The following is a 12,968-nucleotide window of genomic DNA, read 5'->3' as shown; positions in this document are numbered from 1 at the left end:
GTTGTCTGTATGTAACAAGCAAGAATGTGGTTATGCATGTGTCGCATATAGTAATATGCTGAAATAAAACGTAACTGCTTTTGTTCCAAGTATGGTCTGCCCTGCATTCCCCTTGTTAGAGTGGCTGTGTAGTTAGGAGGGAGGTGAAACTGAGAATCATTTATTGCATGAAAAATATGCTTGACTAGTCTGAAACAGCAGCATCATAGCAAAGTAGACAAAAAACATTGATAGATGGAGCTTCATCTGTGCTGTTAACTGCCTTTGCTTTAAGTCATTCTAAGGGCAAAAAGGCAAGTAGGAAGTTGAAGAGTCCAGGGTTTGACTTAAAAAAATTAATTAACTTTTAGTGGTTTAAAAAAAATAAGAAATGTACCATTCTGTGTCAGACTGCTTAGCCAGCAACACAGTTGTGAGACAGCATAGTTAAAACATCTTTATGTTTAATCTTTTCTTTAAGATTTGTAACTTAAAATATTCATGATTTAATGGTTTAATTTTTTGATATTGTAGCATGGCACACAAGTAAGTACGAGGCACAGAATGAAAATCTCAGTATTGCTTAAACTAGTAGTATTGCTTTGTTTTTAAAATTCTAGAATCTGTACTTGTTGCCAGCTGCTTATTGAATCACAGGTGGTTTATTGTAATGTAACTCCTCAGTGTCCAGTTACCTGTGAATGTTATCACCACAAAACAAGCTTAGGTACTCAGGCTCTTACATTATGGTAAGGAAAAGCCAAGCTTTTCTGTCTGAACACTGACCTTCATGTGTTTTGTCTGTGCAGTTGTCACTAGAGGCTGTGGGAGGAGCTGCCTAAGAAGTATTTTCTCTAAGTTCTTGAGATTTACTTTCTCTGCTTTATGATTGCAGAAAGCTTTGTCATTAAAACCAGTATGGGCCTTTTGCATTAGTAGCTTTTGAATTTATGACATGTGATTTTAGTAATAAAATCATAGGGTAGTTCAAGTTGGAAGGGATCTCTGGAGGCTTCAAGCTCATGCTGTATGCTCGCAGCTTGCTGAATCCAGAAATTAGTTATAATGAATTACAGGGAAGGATGTGTTTGGATTACATAAAATAAAATGCCTTTCAAAACTCAGATGCTGTTCTGGATTAGTGAAAGTGAGCATGCCAATTTCTATATCCTTGCCAATTTGCTCTAAATTGTAGAGAGAGCTGTGATTACATTCAGCTCTACTGCCTTAAAGATGTTGTGAAAATGCAATCGTAGTTTACGAATTTTTTTTCTCATCTCATGGGGATGAAATTCTGTTTTTGAAGAAGAATCAGTTTTCATTTATAATATGGGAAAACTAGTGACCACTGCCATAAGCACAGACTTGAGATTGTCTTATCCCATGACCTATTAAGGGTTTTTTAGGTCAAGTCATAAAGAAGGATCAGTAGGCTAATACGTGATTGTCTCTCTGTAGTGTAATGCTATGGAATGGGAAATGCAGTCTTTATTTCTTCCTATTTTGAAGTTATCTTTATAAAGGATGCCTGATCTTACTCTTGAAGAGCCTTAATGTTAATTTAAGCATTGGTTATTTGCATAGCATTATACGTGCCAAAAATTCAGCAGCCAGATTTGAGTGTCTGAAATAATTAAAATTGTGCGTAGCACATGGTGCTCATCCTTCCCCAAACCTAGGGGGAACAAGGGGAACCTTTTTGTTTTTTTAATAAGGGAAATTCGTATATTCAGTAAAACTTATTTTTTTTTCTAATCCTGCAAGCATCTCACTTGGTTCTGTATTGTGCCCAAATAAGTTTCACGATTGGTTCTCCCTCGTATAATGAAATGTTGCTTGCTTTTTAGTACTGCTTTTACTATCAGAATGTACGTGTCTTTGCATTTATCAGTTTCCTGTATGTCTGCTTTTTGCTTCCTGTCTTGTGCTCAGTAGCTTTTCTGTGGTCAGTATTTTCTGGTGGCTGCTTTCAGTTCTGTTTATGTGTGGGTCTTGCTATTTTCTTTATAATAATGCGAGTGACTTAAAATACTTAGGTTTACTTAAACTGTATATGGAGTTCAGAACCCTGAAATAATTGAATGAAAATAAAATATGAATATCATGGAAAATGATGTAAATTGTAACCTTATTTTTAAATCTTAGTGTTGTTACTTTTTTCAACAGTATTATTTTTATTGCGTGGCTGTTCTAGGACATCACGATCTTTCAACAGTTGTGAAAGTTCTTACTATTTAGAGAGAGGGTGACTGAAGGAAAACAGGAAAAAAATAGTTTGAAGAAATATGCTACGCTGATGCATTGTGGTAAAGCTAATCAAGGGGTGTGTCTTGAATTCAATGTCAAAGCAGCTGGAATATTGAAGCAGTACTAGATGTCATCTGCTGATTGGTTTCTTCATTCTCATGAAGTGTCTGAAGTTCGATAAACTCAATCAGTTGTAAATGAGCTTTTACCTTATCAGTGGGTGTGGCAGCAATCATTTTCATGTGGTGAGGTCTTAGTTTATTTGCCACATCACTGAGCGTGACGTAACCCAGTTGTGTTTGCTCTAGATGTGATGTATGTACCGATGATTCTGGTTCTAGTTAAAGGTAATCAATACTTGCTTAGTCACAGCCTCTGATCTGGCTATGTAATGGCACATAATTTGCTCTGAACGTTAGAGATTATTTTGGAAAGGAAGAGGGCCACCTAAGATGTTCCTCCTTAGCCTCTGGGTTTTTTTTTCTACTGCTAGACAGCCATTTCACATCAAAGCCTTCCCAGGGAGAAGCCGCGAATTCATTCTTGAGTCAAAATAAAATCTTAGACACCTTTTATGTTCAGGTTTTTTTTCTTTTTTTTTTTTTTTTCTTCCCCCTATGGCTCTTAATCAAAATCATGAAGTCTCTAAAAAGATCTAAAGCAATTCACCTCTTCAGAAATCTTAACTGGTTATCAGATGTTATCCGCCTTCTTGGGAGAGCGTTCTTCAGAAAGAAGTTAAAAAGTGCTTAATTTTTCTTTGAAATCTATTCCAACGTAGAAGATAAGTTATTCTTGTTTAATTCATTTAGATCAGGATTAGTTCTTGTAAAAGGTGATGCCTCTATAGTACATTGGTCATTCCAAAAGCAATGCCTCCTATTTATTTCCATGGAGACTGGGACAGCCATAAAGAGCACCATAACACTGTTTGGTAGAGCAAACTCAGATACCAAACACTATTTTTCAGCCTAGTCACTACCATTAGCTATGCCTTCTTGCTGGTGATGAATGAGAGCCTGCATGACATGCGTAAAAAAATCTGCTCCAGTGGAGGTGACCTACTGTTTCAGTGCTGGCATCATTGCTAGGAAAATGTCCACGCAGTCTGTATTTCATTGGCCCAAGCAGATGCAAGTAAGTAGGTACTAAAACTGGACTATATGGTGGATGTGTTAGAACATAGTTGAGCCAAGCTTGGCAGTGTACTCCATGGTCTTCAAACTGGTATGGGACCTGGTATTATTGCGTTGCAGGAGAAAGGTTGTCCTCCCCTCTGTCCTGAGTCTGGAAGTTTGAGCCTTCAGCGTTGTGATTTAGCAGTTAAGAGTTGATGGTTTTTCTGGTTTTAAAGAAATCCAGACAAATTACTCCTATTCCAAGAGACAGTGCACATCACTTTACCCACTGAGAGTTGCATCTTGAACTTTTTTCAGTAGGGAATTTCCATGTTGCCACTCCATGCGCTGCCCTTTTGATTCTGGCTCCTAGTATTGACACCATGTATCATCACCAATAATGATGTGATTCAGGAAACTCTTATCATCAGCCTTCTGTTGGTTTAATAGATTTTGACAAACTTGCTTAAAGTGTTCTTTCTGTTCCTGTGTGAGCATTCGTGGGACTCACTTGGCACAAACTTTGTGATATTCCAACGTTGTCGCCATCATTTCTAATGTATTGAAGCTGATATTCAGCTCTGTGTACTGAGTTTCCTCCCTGGTTGTAATCTGCACATTTGTGTGAATGAGCTGATTGAGACTCTCATGATTTCTTAGTGGGACAGTGGTAGTTTGTCTTTCATATTGCTGATGCCTTTAGTGAAATACACCACCCACTGCCTCGCTGTGCTCACATCCACTGTTTGGTCTCAGAAACGTTCAGCAAGCATTGATGGATGTCGCTGCCACTTCTTCTGCATGGAGGAATTTAGTGCCATGCCTTTGCTTCATTTGCACTTCTGTGTCAGACACCCCCTCTGCTGCCATCTATTGCACAGCAACAAAATGCAGTGGAGTATTGGCTGGAAGATTTGACCTCTGCTGCCATACCACCACCATCTGCCTTCTGACTTCACAGGCCTGCATAATAAAGTAGGAGGCGTTACTGTTGGAACAGCCTTTGTATTTTATAATAGGTTTCTGCTTGTAGTTTTACATGACCTTCGTACTGAGAATGTGTAGGATGTGAAATTAAAAACCTTCAAGAAAAATCCAAACAAACAAAGAACCCATCACCACCAAAAAAAGAATTCTTCAGGCATTATTGTTTGGTAGCCAAAGAAGAGTGTTTGTGATACTCTGTAGTGTAGGAAGTAGTACTGTCACTTTCTCCATGCTTCTGTTGTGGCTGAGTGCCATGAGAGTGGAAAACTGTTGATCTAGCCTAGAATTGAACTGATAATGGAATGGCACTATTAATGTACTGGCTCCCTGTGAGCCTCAGTGTTTTTCACACCAAATCATGCTTGCTCCTGGTCAACTGAGTGTCCAAGTCAAGCAGACATGGTGTCATTCAAATGTCAAGTGCTATGATCAAGGGGGGGTATTGCTCCAGTTCCTGGAGAGCTGCAGATGCTATTTTCCTTGAATATGTGGGATTTAAAACCTATATTTTCCTAGAGTTCTTGGCTGATATGATTTTGTGGATGTGCATGTATAGACTGTGCAATACGGATTTAGTGCTTTAATTTAAAGAAGCACATGGTATAGCTTTCTGAAGATCTTCTAGTTCATTTTGGGATTCAGAAGCAGAACAATGTAGAATTATAGAATCACAGGATTCGAAAGGACCTATAAGAGCACCTAGTCCAACCGTCCTCCCATCACCATTGCCACCATAAGCACTAAACCATATCTCCTCATCCAGGCGCTTCTTCAACTCTGCTAGGGATTGCGGCTCCACCACTCCCCTGGGCAGCCATTCCAGTGCCTCACCACTCTCTGAGAGAAAAAGTTTTTTTTTGCTTAAAATCCCTGCTTGTTTAAGCTGAAACTTGACATCACTTCTGTTTATACAGCTCCACAGTGTTTATTTCAGTATTTCTCCTCTTACGGAGCAGTTCCATGGGATCATAATTTAATTCTCCATTTTTTTTTTCCTATGACCTCCTGAAAGAGTAGGATAAGATAGAACTTGTCTTGAACTGCTTCTAAACATGAGATGGGAATGTATTCAGCATCAGTAATCTAATAACCTGATCATTTCTTAAACTAAAAGTGCTTTTGAAGTCTCAGAGATGTTTCTCTGATTTTCCTGGATCCGTTTAGTTTGTCATGTTTCTGTTTGCTGGTTTCTGTGAGTGCATTTGGATATGTTTTCTGTATTTTTCTTACATTTGCTCTGTGTTTCAGTAAGTCATTGGTATTTTTTCCCAAGAGCTAGAGAACCTTACTTAAAGCTCAGTCTCTTCCTGCCATTCTTGCCCATGGTGGTGCAACATAAATATCATTTCCAAGAATGTTGTCAGAACTCAGTTTTGGCATAGAGTCACATCAACTGGAGGTTCAACCATTGTGTGATAAGTATGTATAGTGACATTTAAATTTGTACAGGCTACTGGAGGGCCAGAATCTTGGTTTTGGATTGTTCTGATCACTCGCTTGTTTTCTCTGCTGCTATTGTATTGCATAACCTACGTTTGGTTAGGTTGTGGTTGGACTTGATGGTCTTCAAGGTCTTTTCCAACCTGAGCAATTCTATGATTCTGTATTGGCTCTCCGTATTTCTTGATCTATTTCAGGAATTTCTTACCTGGTGTACGTAACATTTTGTGTTGTTTTGTTTTGTTTATTTTTTTCTTTTTTCTTCCAACTGAGAGTTTACTGGTTATTTTTTATCTTTGTAGTCAGAGTCCATTCTCTGTTCACGCTTTTGTCAAAGAGCTGCTGTTTTGCTCTGCTACATTTCAGGGTAGAGATTCTAAGCAGATTTTTTAAAATGCATCATTAATGATGTTCTGAACAAAAGAATAAAATATTACTTTATTTTACTGCAAGACAACATATTTTTATACTACATCATGAAAAAAATCATCTGCTCTGATTGCTGTCCCTGGAAAAGTAAGCTAACTACCTTTTTAAAAAGCAAGAAATGAAGTGCTCCTGAGTGTAAATAATTACTTGGAGCAGCATGTTACAAATACATGCTAATAAGAAGTAGTGTTCCTAAATTATCAGTTGAGGGAAGCCAATTTCCTTCTTGTAGTGATTTTCTTTTACTAACACTAATCAGGCTTATTTTGGAGGGGATAACAGACCTGTGCAGTGTGACGAAAGCTATACAACTGCCAGAGGTTTGTTTGACCAGTACAGGGAAACTTCAGATTCTTACTTTGTTTTACATGCTATTGCTGTTTCTCATGACCTGGTTATCTACATAGTATGTTCTGCATAGAGGGAAAGGCAAGTTTGATTGCAAGGTGTTTTTTTTTTTTTTTTTTTTAATGCTAAGCTGCTTTTAAAGTAATGCTTCCCATTTTATTATGTCATGTTTTATTATATCATGTCCTTGATGCCAGGGGTGGGTGATGATCGTATGGCATTAGAGGTTGAACTTTCTCACCAGTATTTTGTGACGTGTTGTTCCTGTGTGACAGATGGCAGCAGAGGGGCAGTCTGACAAAGCGGTGTCTGACACAGAAGTACGTATGAAGTGATGTAGAATCGAGTTCTTCCGTGTGAGGAGAACATTGCACCAAGTGACATTCATCAACTCCTGCTGAATGTTGATGGAGACTGAACAGGAGACTGAACAGTGACTGTGAGCAGGGTGAAGCAGTGGGTGGGTGGTGTATTTAAGCAGTGGTGACAGCTAGAGTGGATCACTTCTGCTGACGCAGGTTTTGCCAAGTGCAGCATGCATGCTTTTGTTCATCACTGGTGAAAATGTGTATCCAATGGTGGTGGCCATGTTGAAAACAGTGTTTTGTAGCTGAGAATTTGTTCTGTCAGGTGGTGGTATTGCGCTGTTTGTGCTATTGCTTATAGACAAATCAGGGTCTCAAAACTGTGTTCTTGGTGGTTTAAAAACCTTTTCCTTGGCAGTTACGAAGTGCTTAGTCATAGAGCACTGACTGCTCTGTGCACCTAGACCATTTGTCTTGCGTGCTTGACTTTGGACGTGAGTGAAATTTCTTATTTATGAGTTTGACTTTATCTTACAAATAGGATCAACTTTCCAACTACTTTCTTGTAGCAGGGTTACATTTGTTGCTCCTCTATCAGGAGTCTGCCCATTCTTAAAATGGGTTGCCAGGGATGGTGTTCACTTGCTACTCAAGCAAGCTGGTAAGTTGCTAAAAAGTGGGTTTTCAGAGTTTGTGGATATGATCTTTCTTTTATCACACAGGAGTGTCAAAATAATAGTGTAACTTAATCGATTTCTTTTGCTGGTGAGAATAACAAGTTGGTGCCAGAACCACCTTCTGCTCCTGAGCTCCATCTGTGGCAGTCCAAAGTATCAACCCTGCGCTTAACTTTCTGCATCAACATCTGTGGCTTATTTCTGCCTCCCTGTGTTCAAATTCTGCCTAACCTTTGATTTTTGTCTGATGCTAGCTGAGATGTTGATGACGATGATGTTGATGAAGACTAAGACCGGAACTGAGTCCGAGTGTGAATATGTACTGGGGAAAAAGAGTGGGCAAAGAGAGATGCTATTTCACAGGATCAGGTAGAGGTTGGTCAGGGTATGTGATGTATTAAACACCCTAGCACTAGCTGTAGTTCTGGAATGCGCTTCCACAGAGTGACTTCTTTACAAGGGCAGGGGTTATGACTTGCTTTCTCAGGGACTTCCAGCAGGGGTGTGATTGTGAAGAGATTGTGCAACCTGTTTCAAGGTACTTTGTGGGACGAATCAGGACCTGCCTATGTGTCAGGTGCTCGTGTTTAGAAAACATTAATCCTTCTGAGGTAAAGGTCTTCACCCTGGTTTAGTAAACTTATTGTATGTCTGGATATCATTAAGTAAGTTATTTTTTCTGAGAACCAGACATATACTTGCCTTATGCTTCCAACATCAGTGTGTTTCAGAAGCAAGTAGCTCTAGGTTCTGGTGGTTTGAGTTAATTGTATTCTAAAATATGTTGGAATCAGTACTTCTCTGATCACAAAAAGTCCCTTTTGACCTAAACAGTTCTGTAATGATTGGAGGGAAGAGGTTGTGCATTATAATGGTGTTGTTCATGACTTGAAACACAAAAATAATCTGCTTGGACAAACCAGGTAATCTTGTTTGGTAGCTCAAGTGCATCTTTATGTTAGAGCATTTGTGTCATCTGCATGAGAGTCAAGCAAAAGAACAGAGTGATGTTAGAGTATAAACGTATTCATTTTGCTGTTAAAATCAGTAGACATGGTGCTGAACTTTTTTTTTAGTTCCCTAATAGTGCATTATTTTGTTGTTTCAAAAGATTGCTAAAGACTATCATTCATCTCTTGTAATGGATAATTAAAATAATAGATGCTAATAAATGTCCATAAATTGTAAAGTCCTCATTTTAGAGTGAATTACGTAAGTAGTCTAACAGCTTTATGATTGGCCTCTGTACATGTAGATTGCAAGCATGATTTGCTGAACCTATTTGTAAACGTTTCAGTGTTGGTAGTTGTTTAAGCAAATAGAATGCCTTCATATCTTCTGCCATTCTGTATTTCTATTTAGGGATGCTGTGCTGTTTTTTTTTTCTTTTTTTTTCTTTTTCTTTTTTCTATGTCACTATGATGAGAAATTGATTCCCCACTCCATTTTTACTTTGTCTGAGCTTCTTTGCTTCACCACATAAAGATACTGAGGAAAGCAAGGCATGATAGTTTAAATATAACATATTTTTTTGTGAAGTCTTGTCTCTCCCTCTGAATAGTAGATTTGATTACAGGATCTTTTATTTAGGATTTAAATGGAAAAAAAAAAAAAATAAAAATCAAACAACTGTTCCTGATGCTTGATTTCTCCAAATCCATGAGACTTGTTCAAACGAGTGGTAGTTTATTTCCAATATTACTATGCTTTTCAAAATTAGGGCCACATTTTGGATGGGGTGCCGTCACCAAAAGCCAAAACCATCCAACTTCCTGCTGGAGGGAGAGGAAACGCAGCAGTGGTGACGGGAGAGAAGCTTGAATGCATACCTTTAAATAAGGAATTCAGACTGTTTCTGTGGAGTGCTTATTATTCTAATTCTGATAAACAGCTTTCAATATTTATCTGCTTTTCTGGCTTTCATTACAATTATGAATTTCTGAGATTCCTCGGAGTCTACAGGTTGCTTTACAGATAAAGCAAAAGCTGCTTGCAGCTAAATACCTCCATAGTTTGAAAATGTTCAAATACAGGTAGTTGAACCGTGAATCTGCTTGTATCTTTTGTGTGCCTGATTTTACTGAATGAGAATTAATGATGAATGTGCCTCCTAAAAAAGGAAGTTAAGGTTGTAAGGTGCCTACGGAAGTGGAAATAGTGTGTACCAATATACATATGTTAACCTAATTGACGCTACTTTCTGGTCATTTATTCCAGTGGAAGATACCGAAAGGTTCTTTTGCACTTTGCTTACTTCTCATGTTTAAAACAACAGGGCTGTTGAGTAGTCATGAAAACACTGATGCTTTTGCTTGTGCTGTTGGCTGTTTGAAAGTGTGCTTGTCACCTGAAAATGTTGATGTCTTCCCCTTAGTCACTTACTTAGAAGTTAGAGTTAAGACAGATAATGCTCATCCAGCAAAAACCCAGTCTGTGTTGACAGGGCACAAAGTTTCAAAGCACCGAACACCTATTTTCTAAACTGGTAAAATTCCTCAGGTTGTAAAAGATGAGAGAACTGCTGTTTCTTCTGTGTTGCTTTCAAATGTTTGGCTACATGCAAGTGTGCACACAAAGCTTCTTAGTAACTCTGGCTTTAGCAAACTTACCTGGTACCATTGGTGGAACTGCAGCTTCTTTTAGTGACTAGTTTAGTCCCATCATCAAAAGTTGAAAGAAAGGCAGTAGTTAGTGACAGTTTTTCTTTCTTTCTTCCTTTTTTTCCATAGCTGGGAACTTAATGCAACCATACCTCCATTGTTTCTTGAAGGGCAAGGAATAGGTTGTCATTAGATGTAAATATGTAATGCTTTTACTTATTTTTGTGGAGGGTCACTTGCCTCACCTCCTGTCTATTCAGGCATCAGTCACTAGGCTGGTCTCTGAATCAAGAGTAAATTGCAGGGCTTTAAAAAACTGCTTTTGTGTGTGTCTTTATCATTCAAGACTTAAAGTGCTTGTTTGTCTCCTGAATGGCATGAACCAGTTATGAAGTAGAGTGATGAAAAGAGTGAGTCTTGTCAGAAGCTCTTAGACTTGGAGTGGTACCTGAGGCTCAAAACGGAGGTCTTGAATTCAAAGTGCTTTTTAACATTTGTAAAGGAGCCAAAAGTGACTTTAGGACTTGTTCTGAAGTCCTCACGGCTAGTGGGAACATAACACTGAATTTGGACTGTGTCTTACCTCAATTCCACTTTGTTAAAAGGAATACTTGAGAACTCCAGAAATATCTTTTTACTGTGTGTGTGCTTAACAGCAAATATGGAATTCTGAAATGCATTAAAATTGTTTGTGCTGCCTGTGTTCACGATACAACAATTTTGGGATTGCTACCTTGTTCAGGCTTTGATTTCAGCCAATTGAAACCATCAGTTTCAAAGTGGTTATGTGAGAACTTGTTTTACAGCATTAAATATTCATCTACTGCCTTTTACATGTACTGTTTCTGCAGTCACTGTAGCATGTTCTTACATTGGCCTATTTTCTTTTGGTGTGTTACGTGGAAAAACTTCGTATTTTTCTTCATGATTTTCCTGTGTTTTAAAGATTGATTTTCTTTAAATCTCAGGCTTGTAAGCCAAAGAGTAACCTTGCATTCTTTTCTTGAACCATGGAAATAAAGATGCAAAACTAAGCAATGTGTTGTTTTACTTTTCAGCTGTTTACTGATGGAATCACCAATAAATTAATTGGCTGCTACGTGGGTGACATAACAGATGATGTAGTTCTAGTTAGGATCTATGGAAACAAGACTGAGCTCTTAGTTGACCGTGATGAAGAAGTGAAGAGTTTCCGTGTGTTGCAGGCCCATGGCTGTGCACCTCAGCTGTACTGTACTTTCAACAATGGCTTGTGCTACGAGTTCATGCAGGGAGAAGCCCTGGATCCTGAGCATGTATGCAATCCTGATATTTTCAGGTAAGCTTTTTACTTATTTTATTATACAAGTTCTGTGAAGTATATATGATGTCTTGTCAAATCCAGGGGATCTCAGGCTTAATTTATGAGCAGACAGAAAGTGAATGTTATTATAAGCCTGTGTGAAGCTGACTTTGAAACTTTTGTTGGTTCACTGTTTTTGCATAGTTAATCGTGATACTTCACATATGAAAAGATGATCCTTGCTGCACTCACAGAAGACTTCATACACATTAGAGTTTCACTTGTGTGTGTTCAGTGCTTGAACGTTGCTGTTTGAGAAATAATTTAACGTGGTGCAGTTAGAGAGGCTGGGTTTCATTAAGTGAATCCTAGCTCTATTTCTAGTATATTTCATTTGTGAATAGGTTCAAAACGTTTCACTGAGACGTTTTTTATGTTAGCAGCAAATAGGAAATGCTGATGTTTTAAGGTTTTTCTTAGCTTTTCATGTGTGTGCTGAAATGTATTTGATACCTAAAAGCTTCAAATAATTTAAATCAAGTCTTCTGAAGATGTGCAGGTCAAAGAGTAGACATGTCAAATACACATGGTGTAGCTGAATTCCAGTTTCTGTCCTGTTAGTGCTTCACACATGGTACTGCTTAAAGATGTTAGGAGGCTTTAAAAGTGCTACCCTGTGGGCTGCGCTGCTCTTGTTTATGCTCTTGTTGATTTCTTTGTTGGATCTCTTTATCACATTTCTATTAAATGTTTTTGTTGTTCTCACCTCTTGCTGGAGATGATAAGGACTATTGCAAAAGTAACATTAATTTAAACTTTTTTTTTGAAGACTCATTGCCAGACAGCTTGCTAAAATCCATACTATCCATGCTCACAATGGATGGATCCCTAAATCTAACCTGTGGCTGAAGATGGGGAAATACTTCTCTCTTATACCCACAGAGTTTGCAGATGAGGAAGTGAATAAAAGGTAAGTGTTTGATCACTGGTTGCTTCCCTGATGTTACAATTTTTCAGGGCGATGGATGGAAGATTATATATATAATTATTTTCTAAAAAATTCAGAAATTGGTTTGAAATCCAAAGTTAATAAAAGGCTGTTTAGAGTGACAGGGAGGCACAGTCAGACTTCAAAGCTAAAACTATAATTTGAAGGTGTATGTACGGAATCATCAAATTTCCTTAGTGAGTAGATTCCAGCCTAAATGCTCTTTATAGATAAGTGGTCTTTCTAGAATTTCTTGGATATCATTGATATTAAATGCTTTTCTCTCTGCGTTGTAAATGCTCTGGCAAAGTTGTGGGTTTTTTTTTTTTTTACAACAAAATTCTCTAGACAGGAGTAATTGAAAAATCTTAGAAATGTCAACCTAAGTATATTTACAGTTACTAAAGAGGAAAAAAAAAAGGGGTCTTATTTAATCTGGTTAGATAAATATTTTATGTGCAGTTGTGTGTTGTAATGTGAGCAACAAGTGAACGAAACTCATGCTGTAAACTTTTTATCTGTGCTCCTTTAAGAATGTGCAGGATTGAGTTCACATTCTATTCCTGAG

General features: G+C 38.0%; 1 protein-coding gene across 1 annotated transcript in view; it reads left to right on the top strand.

Annotated features, from left to right (window-relative positions):
• ETNK1 (ethanolamine kinase 1) overlaps window positions 1–12,968 on the top strand; it is a 32,899-nt gene that overhangs the window by 1,951 nt on the left and 17,980 nt on the right. The window contains exons 2-3 of the mRNA XM_048938725.1: window positions 11,189–11,448; window positions 12,242–12,382. Of these exons, the coding sequence (XP_048794682.1) occupies window positions 11,189–11,448; window positions 12,242–12,382 (401 nt within the window). The remainder of the gene's footprint in view (window positions 1–11,188; window positions 11,449–12,241; window positions 12,383–12,968) is intronic.

Source organism: Lagopus muta, chromosome 1 (genome assembly GCF_023343835.1).
Source record: "Lagopus muta isolate bLagMut1 chromosome 1, bLagMut1 primary, whole genome shotgun sequence".
NCBI classification, from domain to species: domain Eukaryota; kingdom Metazoa; phylum Chordata; class Aves; order Galliformes; family Phasianidae; genus Lagopus; species Lagopus muta.
Note: the sequence above shows the minus strand (reverse complement) of the source record. Positions and strands in the feature narration are given on the sequence as shown.